General features: G+C 43.3%; 1 protein-coding gene across 7 annotated transcripts; it reads left to right on the top strand.

Moving 5' to 3' along the window:
* Nucleotides 1-1,719: 1,719 nt before the first annotated feature.
* Nucleotides 1,720-20,152, top strand: usp33 (ubiquitin specific peptidase 33). 7 transcript variants are annotated; one of them, XM_053437578.1, is made up of 25 exons: nucleotides 1,720-1,868; nucleotides 4,409-4,546; nucleotides 5,068-5,166; nucleotides 5,340-5,393; nucleotides 5,539-5,601; nucleotides 8,112-8,261; nucleotides 8,575-8,683; nucleotides 10,449-10,518; nucleotides 11,784-11,897; nucleotides 12,093-12,171; nucleotides 13,203-13,647; nucleotides 13,760-13,900; nucleotides 14,012-14,127; nucleotides 14,419-14,591; nucleotides 14,695-14,765; nucleotides 14,847-14,880; nucleotides 14,987-15,032; nucleotides 15,139-15,319; nucleotides 15,489-15,615; nucleotides 15,765-15,934; nucleotides 16,986-17,067; nucleotides 17,194-17,302; nucleotides 17,872-17,974; nucleotides 18,659-18,727; nucleotides 18,871-20,152. In XM_053437578.1, the coding sequence occupies exons 3-25, from the start codon at nucleotides 5,083-5,085 to the stop codon at nucleotides 19,020-19,022; spliced, it is 2,742 nt and encodes a 913-aa protein (XP_053293553.1). In that variant the 5' UTR covers nucleotides 1,720-1,868; nucleotides 4,409-4,546; nucleotides 5,068-5,082; the 3' UTR covers nucleotides 19,023-20,152. The 7 variants fall into 7 exon arrangements, with proteins under 7 accessions (XP_053293553.1, XP_053293552.1, XP_053293551.1 ...); XM_053437577.1 differs by having other exon boundaries at nucleotides 4,406-4,546; XM_053437580.1 differs by lacking the exon at nucleotides 1,720-1,868 and adding an exon at nucleotides 2,296-2,314 and having other exon boundaries at nucleotides 4,406-4,546.
* Nucleotides 20,153-20,177: the final 25 nt, after the last annotated feature.

Genomic DNA, 20,177 nt, shown 5'->3' with positions numbered 1-20,177 from the left:
AGATCAACTTCAAATTGAGATGAGTGTCATCACAACAAGATGGAGATACAAACTCAGTCAAAGATCGATGTTTCGTCACACGGTGTGACTGTGGCGTGTTTGATATTGTCAATATTGTTACATCAGACATATATTGACTGCAGCTTTACATCAAAGGCTGGGTGAAATGTTAGGATAATACTTACAAACTATCAACAGTATATCAAATGTACTAATGTACGATCACTTCACCGGTGCCTTCAAGCTACTTTTCATAACTCAAGGAAGGGTGAGTCTACTTGCTGTGATAAATACACGTGGGGTGTTGGTTACCTTCATTTTAATGCTTCTCCAGCCGCCAAGTTGTGAATTTGTAATCAATAGTTAAAAAGACTAGTTCAGGTTGTATTTTTACTGTAAGTTGTTGCATATTCAAATACTGATGGAGCCTTTTATTATAGATGTTATTATCTTATAATAATATGTTGTATAACATAATTCACATTATATATCTGAGGACCACTCTGCAAATGTTTTGGGCACTAAAAGTAAAGTGAGGCTGCTTTCTGTTACTGGAGTTATTGATAAAAACCTGTCCTTGATTAAATGCATTTAAAGGTTCGAGAAATTCCTCAGATTAATGATTAGAGAGTTAAAGTCCACCCTAATATCCTTTACTTATCAATTTACTTCATACAATGTGCACTAAAATAATTAAAAACAGAACATACCACATCATATCATATAACATTATATCATATAATATCGTATCTCATCATATCATATCTTATCATATCATATCAATAAAGTTCGACCACAGACTGCATTATGTCCTCAGCGTTAAAGGTCCAGTGTGTAGAGTTTGGTAACATCTAGTGGTGACGTTTCATGTTGCAGCTGAATAACCCCTCACCTCACCCTGCCCTTTTAAACATGAAAGAGAACCCGTGGTGACCTTCAGTTGTCATAAAAACTCAAAAGGTGTTTAGTTTGTTCATTCTGGGCTACTGTAGTAAACATAGTGGCCTCTGTCGAGAGGACCTGCTCCTGGTGTAAATATAAAATATTCCAATATAAAATACTTAAATGAAAAAGGTCCATTCTAGGGCAAAGAAAACCACAACGTAATGAAACACACTAGTGGGATATACACTAGGATTATTTTATATTCAATTTGTGACAATAGATCCCTTTCACCTAAATCTTACCCTGGACCTTCAGAGAGCTGCATCAACAAGTATATGTTCCTGATAAACTGCAAACTTTAACTTCAACGAAAAAGGACCTTTCAGTGATGCAGTATACATTAGTTTATGTATTTTTTTGCACATTTATAGATTCTTCAATGAAAGAGGGCATCATCATTTCAGGCAGTTTGGATCGGTACATTCACTGTCCCTTTTGAATAAATTAACCTTAAAATACATATATTTTTAAATATAAAAAGAGAGAAAAAGGTATTATTCAAAGTATAAATACGCAAATTATGTTTAATAATATTCCAGACCAATGTAGGTTATTCAAATTAGTCCCATTGCTATAATACACACTTACTACGCATGTTTTGAAACGTAATTAATATCTCATAACCAGTTCGATGTAACCAATATCATTGTGACACAATATGAATATATTTACACATAATCATAAATTGATTTAGTAAGAAAATGAGATTAGATATTTGCAGCAGGTTTAAATGACATTTTATTTGTTGGGTCTCCACACCGGAAAGGGGCGGAGACAGTTGTAACGTTAGCAACCACGCTGAGGGACGGTGATCGTGAAGGATTCTTCTCCAGAGAAATGTCTCCGACCTCAGCCTGAATCTGTCTCCTGTCCCCCGCCCCTGAGCTCCATTAAAGCAGCCTCCGCCTGTCTCTGTCCTGCAGGTAAGACGCCCGGGTGTCGTGTGTGTTTCCCCCGCGAGCTGAGCGCTGCAGTGGCGGTGGGAGCGACTGCGATCGTGTGTAGTGCACAGTTAGCCTGTTAGCATCCAGCTAGCATGACCACTGACGAGATGGTTGTCGGTGGTCGTCTGTTTTAACCCGCCTCCGGCGGCGTGTTATGCAGCCGGACCCCCTCCACCACGATCCCCGGGGGGCTGTTAGCGGGGTTGTAGCCTGCGTGCTGGACAAAACGACCCGTTACGTGACCGGGCATTAGCCTGCAAGCTAATGCTAGCAGGCTAAGGATTGCTAGTCGGGACTGTGACGCTGTCAGCGCCTCGCCTGCTTTTGACAGCTCGGTGTGAGCAGTGGAGGCCGGAGCCGCACATCTGGATCACGCCCCGGCTCCCCCACCCCTGGTTACACCGGATACTTGTCTCCTAACCCGGGTGGGATATTTTTTTTACCCTCGAATACGTCCCATTGTTGTTTTAAGACCTTCAACTGCCAGGCAACGTGACGTTGTTTTAAACATAACGGCGAATGGGCTCCTTGCTAATCAACGCATCGAAGGCACTGGGATTGACATTATATTGGTTTTACTGGGTTCATATATATATATATATATGAGTGTTTCAGCTGCTTCTCGTTACTGTGATCCGGTCTAATACTGCATCATACCGGGTTCATTACCACTGGCTGGTCCGCCCCACCCTGACCGGCTGTACCACCTCTGTGTGCAGATTCAAATCTTTGTTGTCGTTGTATTCACAATCGTGGTAATCATGTGTGTTGTTGGGACAGAGAGAGGATGAGGATGGTGTGTGACGATGATGATGAAACACTGATTTGTCTTCTCCACCGGAGGCTCCACAGTGAAACCACCGGCTAATCCCATTTCCCTGGTGCGTAGCCCTGGCTGGGATCGTGGTGATCGTTCGCCAAGGCTCAGTGAGTTTGTTGACCTTTTGAGCCTCCACCAGGGAAGCAGCCTGGTTAAACCTGTATTCGGATCTGACGAGAGACTTGTTGACTTTGTGTAAGAACAGTCTGATGAGATAGTTTTTATTAGTAGACTCGTAGATGGCGGTGATCAGATGAGGAAGCACGTGTGTTGAGTTGTGCAAGACCGGCCATGAACTTGACTGAGGATTGACGTCTTCCTGGTTGGGCGCGAGGCTGCTTCTCTATCTTTACAAGGTTATTCTCCTGATTAATGGTTCATGACAGAGCAGTAAACGTTTATAAATGACCATCAAAACAACCTGAAGCACAAGGTTATGTAATTAAACTTCTTGTTTAACCCTTCCAACATCACACATCTTAAAATATTCCAAATACCATAATGTAAGAACAAGAAATTCAGCGAGTCTGTAAAGCAGCCTCTTCAAATGTTTAGTTTTTGTTGACGTCTCTGCTCAAAAACATGACTTGAATGATTTTCTGATTGTCAAAATAGTTGCGAGCTACTTTTCTTTTGATTGATTGACAAACTCAATATTGCAGCTCTATTCAGTGCTTTGTGTCTGCATTAGATTTAATATCTGGACCCCTGAATTAAATCAAAATCATCACAAACTATCACATTATCAACCACAAACATACAAACATGTGATTCAGCTGTCCGACATGTTTGCTGTCATGCGGGCCCTGTGGTCTAAAGTAGGTTGGTATGTTGTGACACTCAGGGGAAGTGGTATTTACGACGTTGGCGTGGTTTAAATCTGCTGAATCACAGTAGAGAGCGGTGAGCTGCTGTCATCGTGACACTGACACCTGAACACCTGGTTGAGCGCCTGAATGTCAGTGAGCAACCTCCAGCCACAACCACACATGGTGAATCCACTACGGGCAAAGCAGCTCCACGGTCAATGATTTAGTTCTTTTTGGTCGACAGGCGCATAGTTATTACAAGTTTTAGATCTGCAGAGAACTCAGCCGGGGGAAAGGCAATAGAGGGTTATTACACTTTGAGGACAGTATCAATAAAAAGTGAATTATTAACTGATTAAATCACCACGTCCTCTGTCACTCTGCATGTAAATCCCCTGCTCCCCCGAGGGCGAGCTGAGTGTGAGCCTGCCTCCTCGAGTGGAGGAGCTGGGACCGCAGACTTCTCGAGAAGCCTGATTCTAGAAAGCACCAGTGGTTGACTGTAATATTAATGTACAGGGCGTCCCAGATTCCTCTTTCCATGGAAAACAGAAGTGCAACAGGGGATGAGGTTTTTCTCAAGGAAGGGTTAGGGGAATTTAGCTATTTATATAAAATCAGCATGCTACAGATATGGCCATTATAGCTGTAATACGTCATGCATTATCATAATCTGTTACAGTGGGTTATGGTAGATGTATGAATTTATCATCCCAAAGACAACTAGCTACAACTAGAAAGATATCTGTCTTATGTTTTCTGTACATATTCTTTATTTCTAAGGTAAATCAGCTAAAGACTAAAGAGCTAATTGGCACATTAATATCCTGATTTTGTGTTTAATTCTTCAACATTTCTCCCCTCATCATCTCGACTGACTGTAACAGCAGCAGAGGATGAACACAGTGTTGTTTGCTGGCTGCCTTGGACTCTGCAGCATTTTCTGCTCTGCTGGATTAAATGTCCTCACTTGACCACCAGCAACGGAAATGGAGAGTGACTATAAAACAAAAAAATCTGCATTACAGGTCATTGTTCAATTTAATTTTTACATTTCTTGCCGTCAAATGGAATACATTCTTTGTCATATGAAGATACATGTTTCTAGATTCGCAATTTTCAATAAGCTTGTTTTAATCACTCGGCCTTTGTTTGCAGAATGTTTGTTCCCCATTCAATTAGTTGTGTTGGCTTGATTTCCCTGCCATGTCAGCACTAAAAACCTTAATGACCCAACTACTCATACGACGCCGCTGCCCCGAGTTGTTGAGAGCTGTGGTGTGATGAGCTGCTTGGCGTGTTGAGGGCAGACAATAAGAGGAATTTGTTAGTGGTGCCGGTATGGAAAAACATGTTGTGTGGCGGTGACTCGAGTTACGAGCGGCTGTTCTTCTTGTCCTCTGCACTGTTCCTCGGATGTGCAGCGTCTCCTACCGCTGTATCAAGTGTCTAATGTGGGGCTGATAAACTTTCTCATAACAGGAAGTCACCTGACCCAAAATGTTACCTCTTAAAACATTTTGTCTCTCTCTGTGTCTTTCTGTCTCAGACCTGTGAGTGAGCCATGCCACTGGTGTCCAACTGTGACTGCCCCCACCTGGACTGTGTGGGGGAAATCACAAAGGAGGAACTAATTCAGAAATCCCATGTGAGTGACCCTCTCTTTTTAATAATCGCTTATTTAATATCTCTTTGCCAAGTCTGAATTTGACACAGATATGCTTTGGTTTCCTGTGTGCTTCTGAAGTCTGGTGCTCTCTCGCCGATTTCAATTTCAAAGTAACGTGATTCTTACCCGAGTGTCGTCTTTGTCTTTTCCAGGGCCAGTGTCAAGACTGTAAAGTTGGAGGACCAAATTTGTGGGCATGTTTGGAGGTAAGATAAAGTTAAGATAAAGATAAAGATAAAGATAAAGATAAAGGTAAGACAGTTTGAAATATAAGTCACTAACACTTTGTTTCCCACAGGAATTGTAATTTTTAATACCTCGGTTTCTCCATCCTTTGTTTTCTCCCTGCAGAATGGCTGTGCGTATGTAGGATGTGGAGAATCTCACACTGACCACAGTACGGTCCACTCGCAGGTAGGAGATTGGAGAACTTACTCATTGCCTTTCAGCAGGAAAACATGATAATTCATTTATAGAAAAGAGAGAAGAAGGGATGGGTCTGAAAGGGAGGAGATCGTGATTGTGATACTGAATAATAATAAAAAAAGGATGTAGCCCAAAGAGGAGAGGAGGTGTAAGGAGAGGAGCAGTTGAGGCACAGATGTGAGTCCAGGACAGGAATACCTCTCCATAGTCCCCGGGGCCTTGACTTGAAATAAAAACAGCCTCCAGCAACGCTTTATTTTTAAAGTTTTCTCTCCATGATCGAAAAGCCTGCACGTGCATCTTTTAGCTTTTTAAGGACATGCATTGTTAAAAACCATCAAGTCCACTCTGTCTGCCTACCTCTCTGCATTCAGGGCCGTTTCAGCAGTGGATCATCCATTATTAATTGCCATTCCTCTGGGAAGTGGGGGAGATACACTGGTTTGTTACAGTTCCCTGGTTACAGTATCTGCCCCTACTGACTTCTCTAAAGCTGTACTCAGCCTCCAGTCTTCTCAGCGTTGACTCAGGCTTCTCCTGCAGCCAAGTCGGGTTTGGACGGAGTGAAGGAGACAAAATGCAAACATGTAATTTGCTCTTCTTATTAGCATCTGCACAAACGCTCAAGGCGTTGTCGGTAAAGAGCCGGTTTAAGTGCAAACCTTCTCCGAAGTGTAGCTCTTAACCCAGATATCGGATACAGATCATGCTGGTAAAGACATTTAATCCTAGCAGGCTCATTTTAAAATGATATAACAGCGAACATGATATCAGGTGCCTTCTCTGGGATACCTGCCTGTGCAGCCTGACAACCGCCTTTTGTGTTTTTCCAGTGGCAGCCATCTTTAAATCTTGTAAGAATAAAGGCCACGCTTAATTAGTGCTCTAGAGGCCCTGAGGGGAGGGAAACATTTTAATCTCTTGACTGTGAAGTGAGAACGACTCGGGTTGGATCGGAGCAGATGCACTAATACCTGGGAATTAGGGCCACTGCTATTCAAACTATGAACTTAAGTATTATGAGTAAATAAGAGGTTATAAGTTAAAACTGGGTCAGCTATAGTTAGAAGAAACTCCACTTCTATGCTTAGAAAATGGGACACAGATAGTATTTTTGCATAGATAGTGTTTCAAGTATCATTATGTACTGAAACCAACTTCTAAAGCAAATTCAAGTAACTGTAAACTTTGCAAATCATTCTTTGAGGTAACCACAGACAAGTTGTTTTCAGGCTTCTTGTTTTTCCTTTTAAAATATCACATATGTTGACTGTTTATTTAGCAGGTTTACAAGCATTTGAATAATAAGGATAGTGCACATCTGTGTTTTTATTTGAGTTTGGTCAGTAAGGTTCAGAGGGGAGCATTAATGGTTTGTTTTGCATGAATTGTTTAAGGGGAGATCTTCACCAATTCATCCAACCAGACTTGAAATGAATTGCCATGAAGTATCACTATAAAGGTCACACACTCTTCATTGTAATAGAACACACCGGGCTGGTCAATCATCCTCTAAGACCGATAAATCCAGCTGGTTATTAATTCCCGTACCTGCTGTACTTCCCTTCATAAATGATTGAAACTGGGGAAGTTTCATGGTCTGGTGTGTTCCCTCAGCCCACCCGGCTCTGCTGTGCCCCTCTGTGTGAAGGCTTAGGCAGCCTTGATGAATAATGTAGAGTCTGCTGGTCGGCAGCTGCTCACGTTCAGGTTCCTGTCGACCTGCCAGGCTGCTGGTGTTTGTCACAGCAGCACCGGGTCAGCAGAACTCGGCCATTTCCCCACAGCAGCAGAGGTCTGCACTAGTCTGTCGATAGAAAATTATTTAATTGATTTTCTTGCACAAATACAGAAAAATGGCCTCGTTCCAGTATCTGTGTTGTAAGGTTTCCCCTTCTTCTGATTTGACAGTAAAGTGAATATCTTTTGACCTTTGGTACGATTAAACAAGGAGTTTCTAAATAAATGATCAATTTGAGACCATCGGCCAAATCATCAGCACTAATCTGCAGATTTGTCATTAAAATACCAAACCACTTATTGACAGTTTTTGTTAGCAGGTTAGGTTTATATGTGCTGCAGCTTTCTCTTCTGTTTTTAGATATAATTTTCAGATTTGTAGTCCTTTTTTACACCGGTCTTTTCTGTACGGTGTGTATTTATTCTGTCAATCACACCAAGTATTTGGGATGAAAACTTGCATTATGTTTCAGAGTTAGCATTTTGTTCAGCCTGTTTGCTGAGCCACAATTTGACCTTAGAGCAGTCACACCTGCTGTGTTTCTGTTATATAAGAGCCAAAGCAACAGGTACTAATGAGATACTGATCGGAAGATTGTGTTTCAGATTCCAAAGCCTCTTGTTGATAACGAAGCGCCCACGTGCTTTATCAACTGCTCGGGGATAAATATTAACAGTCTTTTGTGTTTCGCTTTGTCTACACTGTCTGATACGTCTTTTCACAAAACGTTTTTCTCTTTTGATAACTTTGTGTGCAGGAGACGCGGCACAACCTGACGGTGAACCTGACCACGCTGCGGGTGTGGTGCTACGCCTGCGGCAAGGAGGTTTTCCTGGAGCGTAAACTCGGTCCGCACTCGCCCCGCGCCAACAGCAAACCCCTCCCCCCTCCACAGAGTGCAGGCCAGGTGAGAGCACACTCCCATCTATCTAGTAAACAAAAGATTATCTTATACATACAGCTTAAAGTGGAAATATATGTACTTACCTAGTCATAAGCCGGTTGGAAGATAAACAACAAAAAGCACCATGATGGTTTTCTGTTTTCCAGTCTGTGATGTTTGAATAGAAAGGTTTACGCTGCATGCTTACTATACTATCACTCAGTTACGTAACCATGTCCTCGGCTGTCATACTGACTCCCAGTCAAGTTGTCCTGTTATTCATTTACTGGACAATACATTTTTATGATGAGGCTGTCGTGTGTTGTTGTTCCTCCAGGATGGCAGCAGGGCCCCTGGGAGCCCAACCTCTCTGAGGGTGCCCCCTAATGGAGGCTGTGAGGACCTGGACATGGAGACTGAGGAGGAGGAGGACCCGCGTGCCAGAGGTCAGTTTACACAGAGGAAGTGATGAGCCTTATTATAACACAAATGACACAAGCTAAAATGCTTCTTATATATCAAGAATAAGATATTTTTATCATCAAAAATCGAACAACTATATCAATGTCTCTATTATCCACTCGCATGCTGCATTTTGCAGTTTATAACAATACCATAAACACAATATCAGCTATTTCCACAAATATCAGCTGCAATTAAACTAATTTATTTGAACAAAAAGGTTTTATTACTGTAAATAGAGCAGCAACATTTGTTAGATGTCCATATGTAGAGTTTCAGTGCTGCTGCAGTAGATATTTTTCTTTCCAATATTATCATAATAAAATCTTATACTGTTGAAGTAAGTGAGCCGAGTAAAATGTTATCTCTAAGTCTGACAGAATTCAAATTGAAAACCCTCAGACACAGGAGCCCGGTAATCAGGTGCTGCTTTATTTCAAAGAGAAGCTTGTGGTTGGATTTAATAAGATCAGTAAATGGTTGAATCGAGGTGAGTGTTTTAATAGACGCTGACACACCAGGCAGACTTCAAAGTAGGAACTGACGCCTCGAGTCTTGTGTTAAAAGTTGTTCTTGAACGCACCGCAGAGACCCCCGTCAACATCGGGAAACATCACCTGGAACACAGAGAGCTGCCGATGGCGGCTGAGTAGACCCATAACCACGAAAATGTAAAGAGCATGACAGAGCGCCACACGTGACTCCAGTCTGCGTCTGTGCAGCTCACACTTCAGTGCTGAGAGCTTCTGTCCCACCGGAGCCACCGATGCAAATAATGCTCTCAGACCCAGCGAGACACACACCGGCTTCACCGACTGACATATGTTTTGTTGAACCTCACGCGGCGCAGCTCACCGTTTGGCAGCAGTCGCCTCTTTTGGTTATTTTTGTCACACGGATCATATGATTAGGCGGTGGAGTAATTGGGCTCTGTGAGAGCAGAGTCTGGTCATGTGAAATCCGAGTTTTCTAACTGTCAAAGCAAAGGTGCTGCGGGAGGTGAAAGTGACGCTCGCCTCGCTCCTACCGGGGTTCGGCTGATTTGATCCATTCTGGTCAACGACTGGAGCTGCAGCAGCGGCTGTGACACATGCCTCACGGAGGGCAATTAAGGACTTTTCAGACTGACTGCTGCTTCCCACCGAGTCAGAGTTCAGCAAATTTGAACTTCTACAGCAGAAGTGATCCCCGTATTTTTAGATTCGGTCTGACCTTCAGCGTCAGAGCAGACGATTATCCCCCAGTGTCTCTCACGAAATAAATCCTCTTAGAAAAAGAAAGAGCTGCTCCTTCTAACTGCAGAAGTTGCCTGAGAATCATCACATTTTAAAGTTTTCTACAGTAACAAGGGTATTTGTCTGGACACTCATGGATAGATTACAAACAGCACCAGCTAATAATCAAACTAACCAACTTTACTGATAGTTCAGTTTAAACATTATATTTCCTAATCGTAGGAGTAGGAAAAGACATTAATATTAACAGCTGTGTTTTGTCTGACAACCCGTGTATGAGATGATGGATAACTTTTCTCCGCTTTACTCGGGGAAAACAACTTTTAAATCCATCCGTCACAGTAGATTTAAAATCCACCAGGCGGCTGCTTTCTCTGCTCCCATTGTTAAATATTAATACAGAAATGGGAAGGGGTTGTCTAACTAATGTGAGCGGCTCCTGGCTCCATCTCACTCGCACGGGCTTGAGGAGTGGCTTGTTTTAATTTCCTCTGTGCGTTTCTGTGTCCCTCAGGCCTGACGGGGCTGAAGAACATCGGCAACACCTGCTACATGAACGCTGCCCTCCAGGCGCTGTCCAACTGGTGAGACCTGGTCCTCTGTTTACCTTCCCTCTGTCCCTCTGTCCCTCTGTCCCTCTGTCAACACATCGTCTCCACGTCCCCGTTCTCTGACTCTGCTCTTCCGACGCGCTTCTCTTCAGTACCCACTCTCTTCTTCTTTTTTTTATTTTAATTCCCTGGCCGCCTGCTTCTGGTCGACTGTGAGAAACGACCGTGGCTGCGCTCATTTGGGAGAGTGACGGCTGAGTGAGAATTGCTGCAGTGCACCATTTGAGATGGCAGAAATGGCCTTTTGTAGATCCCTGTAGGGTCTTCTGTTACAAACGAACACCAACTCTTTCCCCATCTGCTCTGCCCCCTCTCCACCTCTCCTCCTCTTTCCCTCTTCCTCTCTCACCTCCTCTTTTTGTGCCTCCTTTTCTCCCCCAGTCACCCTCGTTTTCTGCTGTATACTGAATTGCAGAAATCTGATTCAGGCTTTTTGATTGGATTGTCGGTGTGGGCACTTAAACTGTGACTCTGCAGCCACATACAAAACTGTGTAATTGCTTACTTCTTGTCTCGTACTTTTTTCTACTCAGAAGCTGCATCTTTTTTTTTATTTTGTATTAAACTGATGATGCCTCGTCTGGATTGAAGCCTAATGGAGAAAGATGTGGGTCAAAATTTGCAATCTAAATCACATTCCAGAAATAGGAGAAAGTGAGTCACGCAGCTGCAGAAGGAGGGACCTCTTCTGAGTCTGCACTTTCATGTCTTTTCTGTTTGAACGCTGCTTCTTGAACTCTCTGTCGGGTCATTAATACGTTTGAAGGACGTTTCTCTCGCCAAGGGAAGGGAACACTCTGCCTTGTTCCTCCTGTAGTTTGTCTCCTTTTCTGGCAAATCCAGCTCTGCATCCATCAAACAGAATCTCATCAGCGGTTTCTCTTTATCAGCGATTCCCAGTGTCCTGGAAGTTTTCCCACTCTGCAAGAGAAATACAACAAAGGACAAATACAGCACTATGTAGAAATGATGAACTGGAATATGATAGAAAAAAAAGACTTATCTTAAAATGATTAGCATTTGTACTGGAATCAAAGGCAATTATAATAATTATGCACACACTCATACTTCACCAATTTATATTTTGTTCTCTTCTTAGATTATATTTAGGTTTTTGGGGGAAACTACCTGATTATAAGCTTTTTGATAATAAGAAACAACTCCTCAGTCAAACATTATAATAGTAAAAGCCTGTTTAGTCCCCACGTGTGATAAATGTTTCCCTCTCTCCACTGCAGCCCGCCGCTGACGCAGTTCTTTCTTGAATGTGGTGGCATGGTGAGGACAGACAAGAAGCCCGCACTCTGCAAAAGTTACCAGAAGCTAGTTTCAGACCTGTGGCACAAGAACAGGTAGGTGCTTTCTTTATGTTTCACTTTTTTAGTTGTTGTTAGAGTTAAAAGTACATATAGGTTTTCCAACAAGCCACAGCTTACTTCAGAATAAATGAATAACATTGGATACAGTGTATATATCATATTACTAAGTATTTTCCTCTCTACATGATGTTTAACTTTATTATGATATTGTGTTTTGTCACATGACAGACCCTCCTACGTCGTCCCAACCAACTTGTTCCAGGGGATCAAAGCCATAAATCCCATGTTCAGGGGATATTCTCAGCAGGTGAGTCATCACAGATGGTAAAATATACATGCAACACAGGCATGCATATTCATTATGCACAGTAAATAAAACATGAAATAATGAGCTTTGAAACTGGTCGGTTTGTTGGTTGTTGTCTTATCTTTCATGATGTTTGTTTACAGCATGAAACAGAAAAATCTTGCTCGTCACTAAACTCTTTCCCTCGAGTTTGACTTTGTGCTCAGCTGCGTTTATAATGGGTCTAATGTCCAGACTCTAAAGTTGTCCCAGATCACATAGTCGCTCTCTTTTTCTTTTCCACCCCATAACCCTCGATGCTCATTCCTTTACTGAAATTACATTCAGTCCATCTCTAACCACTCAGCCAGATAAACTTAAATCCTTTGCCCCTCGATTCCTCAGAGCTGCAGACTTTTCATTCGCACACAAATTCTCAATTTAAACGTAAACTGCTTGATTTGATTCCAGACTCCTGCGTTGTGCATATAAAGGATTTTTAAAGATGTTTTGTTTTTTTGCTACAGCACATCTTGTCTTTGTCCAGTGTCTGTAAATAAGGGATTCATCCGCCTGACTGGGGAAACGATAAAAGAGCCTGTTTCCTCCCGGCTTGCCAGTGTTTATTCAGAGGAGTTAGCTGAGGAATATTCATTTGTCACGCCACGTTGGGCTTCACAGCCTTGGAATTAGCATTACTATGAATGAAGTTAACATTCCAGGTCCTGGGAGAGGGGAGTTCATTTGGTTTGAGCAGGAGATCGGATGTCTGAGGCTCATTAGGTTTGATAACACGTTCACGAGCATTCGTTTTCACATTTCTGAGGCAGAATTGGGATAAACAAAGACAAGTGGTTCTTCCTTGTGATCAGAAAGCAATAGCTGTTTGTCAAACTTGATAATACTCATGAAGAATTTGTGCTGTTTATATACTTTATAGTTCCAAACAGGAAGAAATCAGGAAACCTAGTTCAGACATTTTTAACTCTTTGGAAGTAATGTGCTGTCCCAACTCACATTTTGATGAAAAGAAAACTTGTTTCCATCTCCAGGACTCCCAGGAGTTTCTGCGCTGCTTGATGGATCAACTCCACGAGGAGCTGAAGGAGGTTCTGCCCGAGCCCTACGATCACTCCAATGGCATCACAGTGGACGACAGCCGCGAGGAGGACCGCCACAGCCAATCAGACAACGACTTCCAGTCATGTGAGTCCTGCGGCAGCAGCGACCGCGCTGATAACGAGATGCATGTTGGGAATGTGCACGTGGAAGAGACCAACGAGGCTGAGATGCTGATTCCGGAGCAAGATGAGATACAGGCCAACAGGGAGTGGCAGAAGGAGAAGAACATGATTAATGATCTTTACCGTGTCGGGGTTCATGGTGTCATGGGTGGAAGCTCTGGAGGGGACATGGACAAAGACGTTGACACGACCACAGAGAACCCACCTATCATCAGCAGCCAGGGAGCCATCAAGGTTCAGGGCCGAACATCAGGTAATTATAATGACGAGACACGCTCCCTTGCACTCGCGGTCATATCACATTTTTCTTTCATTTTGCTAGTGCTACTGGACAGATAAAGAATTTAAACTCTGCTTCCCTCTAGATTCCTTCCCAGACATCCAGATATCCAACTCCACAAGACCTCAGAGTCCGGTCCCCATGGAGGGACACATTCCCAAAATCTCCTGCAGCCCACCCAAAGCCTCCTCTGGCTGGCCCAGCATTAACCCTGCACATAAGAAAGGTATTTGTGGATAATCAGAGGAAGTCATATCTACACTGAAAGCTTGGATTCGATTTGAAACCCTGCAAAGATTCCTTCTCACATCTTCTCCCTCTGTCTGACTTCCCACAGCAGTGACCACATTCTCTCCACCAAAGAACAAGCGGCAGAAGAAATACCGCAGTGTCATCTCCGACGTGTTCGATGGGACCATTGTCAGCTCGGTTCAGTGCCTCACCTGCGATCGGGTCAGTTCTCTCTACACACAACAGGATTGTTTAGAGGGACAACAGTAAAGGAGACATTCAGGGTCATTAAGAAAGGATTATTACTGGAAAGTCTCTCTTGTTGCCTGGTTCTCATGTTCCTTTGCACTGCTTTTGTATTTTTTTTTATCCTCTTTTGTTTCACATGTTGTGATATTTATGCCGTACTGAACATAATAATCCACTGCAAATCCCCTTCAATCATATAAAGACCCATTTCGAAATGTGGTTATTTTCTAATAGCTGTGTATCTGGTGTGTGTGTGTGTGGCAGGTGTCTGTGACCCTGGAGAACTTCCAGGATATCTCGTTGCCCATCCCGGGGAAGGAAGACCTGGCCAAGCTCCACTCCTCCACCCACCAGACCTCCATGGTAAAAGCAGGCTCCTGTGGGGAAGCTTATGCACCACAGGGCTGGGTCTCTTTCGTCATGGAATACATCAAAAGGTGTGTGTGTGTGATATCAAGGCTATATTTATTCATGGTTTCACACCAGGCACTTGTAGCCCTTTGCTCTCTTTGTTCAAAATGTGCTCTTGTTTGTGTTCAGTTGGTTCTGGGGTCCAGTCGTTACGCTACAGGATTGTCTTGCAGCTTTCTTCGCCAGAGATGAACTAAAGGGTAAGAGAGTGGGTGTAAATCTGTTCTGCCAACACAAACACTGAGACTGAAGCCTCGATAACGCTGTTTGTTATTTTCCAGGAGACAACATGTACAGCTGTGAAAAATGCAAGAAGTGAGTACAGCATTTTTCAGTGCCCTAAATACTAAACTGGACGACGGAATAAAAAAGGAAAATAAATGTCCTGATAACCCATTTTCTTTATATATCTTTCTCTTAGATTACGGAACGGAGTCAAATTTTGTAAAATGCAAAGTTTGCCAGAGGTAAACAGACAACTCTAAGACTTTGTATCATTAAAAATACAAAATCTTAATCTCCATGTTTTCACACACTGGATTTCTAAAATACAATGTGTTCCTTTTGCTCCAGATCTTGTGTATCCACTTGAAACGCTTCAGACACGAACTGATGTTCTCTACCAAGATCGGCACCCACGTCTCCTTCCCGCTCGAGGGCCTGGATCTGCAGCCTTTCCTGGCCAAGGACAGCTCCGCCCAGACCACCAACTATGACCTGCTGTCAGTCATCTGTCACCACGGCACTGCCAGCAGTGAGTGGGCTCAGTCGCTCCCCTTTCTGCACCAGACTGGTGCAACTGCCATCAGTTGGCACATAGGAGTGTCCTGCATTCATTAGCCTGCAGAGAAGAATTTCACATGTACTTGTTAGGTTTGTGAATGCTGCTCTAACGACCCCCCCCCCCCCCTGTCTAATCCCAGGTGGCCACTACATAGCCTACTGCAGGAACGATGCGAACAATCTGTGGTATGAATTTGACGACCAGAGTGTGACCGAGGTGTCAGAGTCCTGTGTCCAGAACGCTGAAGCCTATGTGCTCTTCTATAAGTAAGTTACCACACTCGACCCGAGCAGCTACACTGGCCCCAACACAGTCCTCCCAGTAGCACCGAGCTGCTTTGATATTCATAACTTGCATCTTGCTCTTGATTACTCCACCGCGACAGTGATTAATCCGTGGTCTGTTCCCGTCACAGAAAGAGCAGCGAGGACGCAGTGAAAGAACGTAGGAGGGTGTCGGGTTTGTTCAGCATGATGGAGCCCAGCCTTCTGCAGTTCTACATCTCCCGCCAGTGGCTCAACAAGTTCAAGACCTTCGCTGAGCCGGGGCCTATTTCCAATGACGACTTCCTGTGTTCGCATGGAGGTATGCATGACACATTTCTGTTTCTTACTGACAACGCCCAGAGGTCAAAACGCATCCCTCTCCGCTTGGGTTTGGGGGAAAGATTGTGCTGGGACCCGACTTATCACAGCTCCTGCTTTCATCCTGGACGGGGATTTTTTCACTTTGACAGAATGTAGAATATCCCCCTGACAACGCAGCAGACTTCAAAAGGGGGTTTTACTCCTCTTTGTGCAGATGATCCGTCTTCCTCCTTTGAGAAGGGAAGAGGGAAAGATTCTTGAAGGGTCTGTGCCATTCACGCTCTGTTCCTTGCTCTGCCAGAAATGATAGAGTTGAAATTGAAGTAGGAAAATGTGAATTTATAATAAAAGCTGTTGGGCCGCAGTGGCAGTGGAGAATGTGCTTATAGTGAAAATGAGAACACACAGGTTTATTTTCCTCTTTGCAGCTACGAGCACATCGCACCCGGCTGGTTAGATTATATCAGTGCAGTGAAACCATGATCCTGCAGCAGTGTGGACTGCTGTTTCATTTTCCGTCCGATTCCAAAGTATTTCAGCTTATTTCCACTTTCCTAACCAAGGCTGTTATTAGAAACATATATTTTGCTCCATAAGGCCTTGATCAGCGTCGGGCAGCATTTCTCCAGGAGAGATTTGTTCTAATTGAGTGTTTTCAGAATGTTTCTTTAGTTTTATATGAAGAAAAGTTAAGAATATTATGATGACTGCTACTAAATAGCATTTAAGCATCAGGTTTGTAACATTATCTTTCCAGTTCCTCTGCGTTGAAGCAAAATGCCACTGCTTCTTCTGCCTGCTCACATTTAGCTGCTTTGCTGTGTCCTAGTTTTGCCTTTTTTTCTTTCTCCCATGATTTCAGGATTTAAGGGCTTGAAAATGGGAAAATATTCAACGATGTATTTCAAAAAATATAAACAGTTCAGCTTCTTGGCCTATTTATAATACAAGTGACAATATTTCCGAAAGGGATCCATAACAAATGAGTTCCCTGTGACGCCTGTACACGCAATCAATGCCCTTTTAAAAATGTTCCACTGTTCCACCAGGCGTTCCACCCAACAAAGCAACGTTCATTGATGACCTGGTGATTATGCTGCCGCAGAACGTGTGGGATCATCTCTACAGCAGGTACATACGGCATTAAACATTCTCAGACCTCACATCATTCCCATTGTCCTCATGTGTGTACGTACCATTGTGTCCTTTGTTGTGATAATTCAATATGTGTCAGCTAATGTGGACTCATCGCCGCAGGTACGGGGGAGGACCAGCTGTGAACCACCTGTACGTTTGCCACACGTGCCAGGTTGAGATAGAAAAATCTGAGAAACGGCGCAAGTCGGAGCTGGACATGTTCGTCCGGGTAAGACTTTTAAAACCAAAACGTTTGTCAGCAAGAATCAGGAGCAGCCACAGAAGCTTTTAGCCAAATGCAGTTAAAAATGATTGTCAGTGATAATTAGTCATGTGTCAATGAGCCTGTGTGCAGCCGTCACTCATTGGCTATGTGCTGTATAGGATGTGTTATCCAGTCTAATGTAACCAGTTGATAGGCTGCATGTGTTGGTGCTTGTCACCCTGCAGGAGAGGAGAGGTGTGAGTCTGATGAAATCCTTATCATTAATGCATTGAGACAGCTGCACGTTATTAGCTTCAGTGAGCAGTGAGCGAAAAGAGAAGAAGGGATTGAGTCAATTCCAAGAAAGATGAATTTGGTGCTGTGTGGTGTTTACACTGCCCTTGATTGGAATAACAAGCAGAGAGAATTGATTAGGTTTTCCATCTCCTCTCCTGTAAATCCTTTAAACCTCACTTATTTTCTTTTTTGCTCCCATCCCCCTCTGTTCCTCCTCCCCATCCCTTTTCATCCTCTCTCCTCCCTCTTGTCTCTGCTGCTCACTCCTCCCCCATTTCCTCTCTCCCTCTCTGAAGTTGAACAAGGCGTTCCAGGAGGAGGAGTCTCCAGTGGTCATATACTGCATCAGCATGCAGTGGTTCCGCGAGTGGGAGGGCTTTGTCAAAGGAAAAGACAATGGTGATTGGACAGAAGTCTTTCCTTTCCAGCCCTAATCTGGTTTAAATGTCCTCTATAAAAAAAACTCATTCTAACCCGCTTTGACAGTTGTCTTTAAAAATGGAGTCCCTGTGATTGGTTGTGATGAAAACGGCTGCTGTGATTTTGTTCAATGTACATTTATCTCATCAAACAAACGACGCATGTTACATCTATACATTTCCCGAGAAGGAGAGTACGGCAAATTAACTGTTTCACATGGGACATCCTCTCGTTACCAACAACAGCTCATGCTCAAAAGAAACCGAGAAGTCCCGTTTCTTCTCTGGATTCATCTTCAAAGCGTTCGCCTCAGTCCCCCGAGTCCAGATTCCCTCCTGCTGCAGCAGAAGGAAGCTTCCAGTTTTTACTTCATTTTTATTCCACTTGCTCTCATTTTTTCCCCCCTTTCCTCGCTTTGTAATGTCACATCTATTTATAACGGCTTCCATCTGGCACGTCTGCAAACGTCTGTGCTCCTCTGACTTCTGCTCCTCCAGTATTTGTTTGCTTACCGTAGCAAGCGGGGGACAGGAAGTGCTTTTAACATCATCGCTCTTTAAAAACGATTTGAACTCAATATATAATATGACATAAAGTGAAATAGGCATGTTTGTTACTGCTGTGAAAATTATGACGACTAATTGTCTTCTCTTCATCTTTAAGATCCGCCGGGACCCATCGATAATTCCAAGATAACAGTGAACAAGAACGGCCATTTAACACTCAAACAAGGTACTACTATTATTATTATGAGTCATATTGAAAATATGTTATTTTGAATCTTCATTCAGCAATTGAAAGAAGTGTTTGTTGTGCTTTGGACCTTGGTGCATATCTGTGGTGTCTAAGTGTTTGTTCCCCCCCCGACCCTGCAGGAGCGGACTCGGGGCAGATCTCCGAAGAGACGTGGAACTTCCTCCACTCCATCTACGGGGGGGGTCCGCTGGTGACGGTGCGGCCGAACGTGCCGCACCACGAAGCCGAGTCGTCGGAGGAGAAGATCGAGGTGGAGACTCGCTCTGTTTAAAAAAAGAAGAAAAAAAAAAGCACTTAGGAGCAAACAGTGGAAAAACTTTTACGAAAATTAAAGCCTTTTTATTTTGCACTTGACTTTTATTTTCAAAAGCATTGAAGCAAAGGACCTTAACGGCCACGGGAAAGCCTCTGACACCCGACATGGAAGAAAAATTACATGTCAAAACAAAAAGAAAAAGGTTTGTCATTTTGTATAAATATGTATAAAGAGCTGTTTGATTTCTGTTAGCACTGTAGTATTCATGTTGCAGGTTGTTTTCAGAACCAAGCATTTTAAAGTATGTGCAGCTAAAAATTCCACTGAACGCCATATGTCCTTTTCTCTTCTTGACCAAATGAGCACATATTGTTTGTCCAAGTGTCTCGATGAATCACTATACATTGTTGCTGTACATATATCACACATGTTCCCTGTTGTACAAGAGAATATTGTTGAGTGAATGGCGAGCGGAGCAAAAAAATGTGACAATGACCGTGAAGAAAAACCATGAGGTTATGAAGGGACTAAATACTGACTAGTCTCAGGTATGAATTTTGTGTTTTTGCACTGTTCTGTATGCGTTACAAATTGGCATGATCACACAAATGTCTGGTTTGTATTTGAATGTACCAGGACTGATGGTGTGTCGGTCAGGATTCAGCACTTGGTTATTTATCGGAGAAGGGAGTGATTTATTAAGACGTCGATAGATTCATTTTTCTTTTCTTTGTTCTTTTTGTAGAAAAACAAGCGGCAGGCGGTGCGTCTGTAAAGAATGCATGCTTTAACACTCGATCCCAGTTTAACATCACATGTAACTGCATGTACATGCAAAACGCTGCTCGTGAACCGTGCACGGTACCACCCCCACCATCCCCCACCTGGCTCTATCTTCACCGAATCAGCCAGAGAAATCACATAATCATCACCACAGGCCACCATCAGCTCCATCAGCTCCATCAGCAGCAGCAATCTGATTAGTAAAAGGCATTATGTGTGTATGGGCATGGCTGTTGCTTCATGTGTCGGCTGATGGGGGGTAAACAGAAAGCTGTACTGTAAAGTTTGTGCATATAATGGACGTCACTTGAGAAAGAGCCACCCTGATTTTTGCTGACACTATTAAAAACTTAATGAAAACACCCTGTGGTCAAATGAATTGTGTGT

Source organism: Pleuronectes platessa, chromosome 13, assembly GCF_947347685.1.
Source record: "Pleuronectes platessa chromosome 13, fPlePla1.1, whole genome shotgun sequence".
NCBI lineage: Eukaryota > Metazoa > Chordata > Actinopteri > Pleuronectiformes > Pleuronectidae > Pleuronectes > Pleuronectes platessa.
Note: the sequence above shows the minus strand (reverse complement) of the source record. Positions and strands in the feature narration are given on the sequence as shown.

Excerpts from the sequence above, each read along its gene's own strand:
- usp33 (XM_053437576.1), top strand. The coding sequence starts at position 5,083 with ATGCCACTGGTGTCCAACTGTGACTGCCCCCACCTGGACTGTGTGGGG. Across the intron at positions 15,320-15,488 it reads TCACCACGGCACTGCCAGCA|GTGGCCACTACATAGCCTAC; the intron begins GTGAGTGGGCTC and ends GTCTAATCCCAG. Across the intron at positions 17,068-17,193 it reads TGGGATCATCTCTACAGCAG|GTACGGGGGAGGACCAGCTG; the intron begins GTACATACGGCA and ends TCATCGCCGCAG.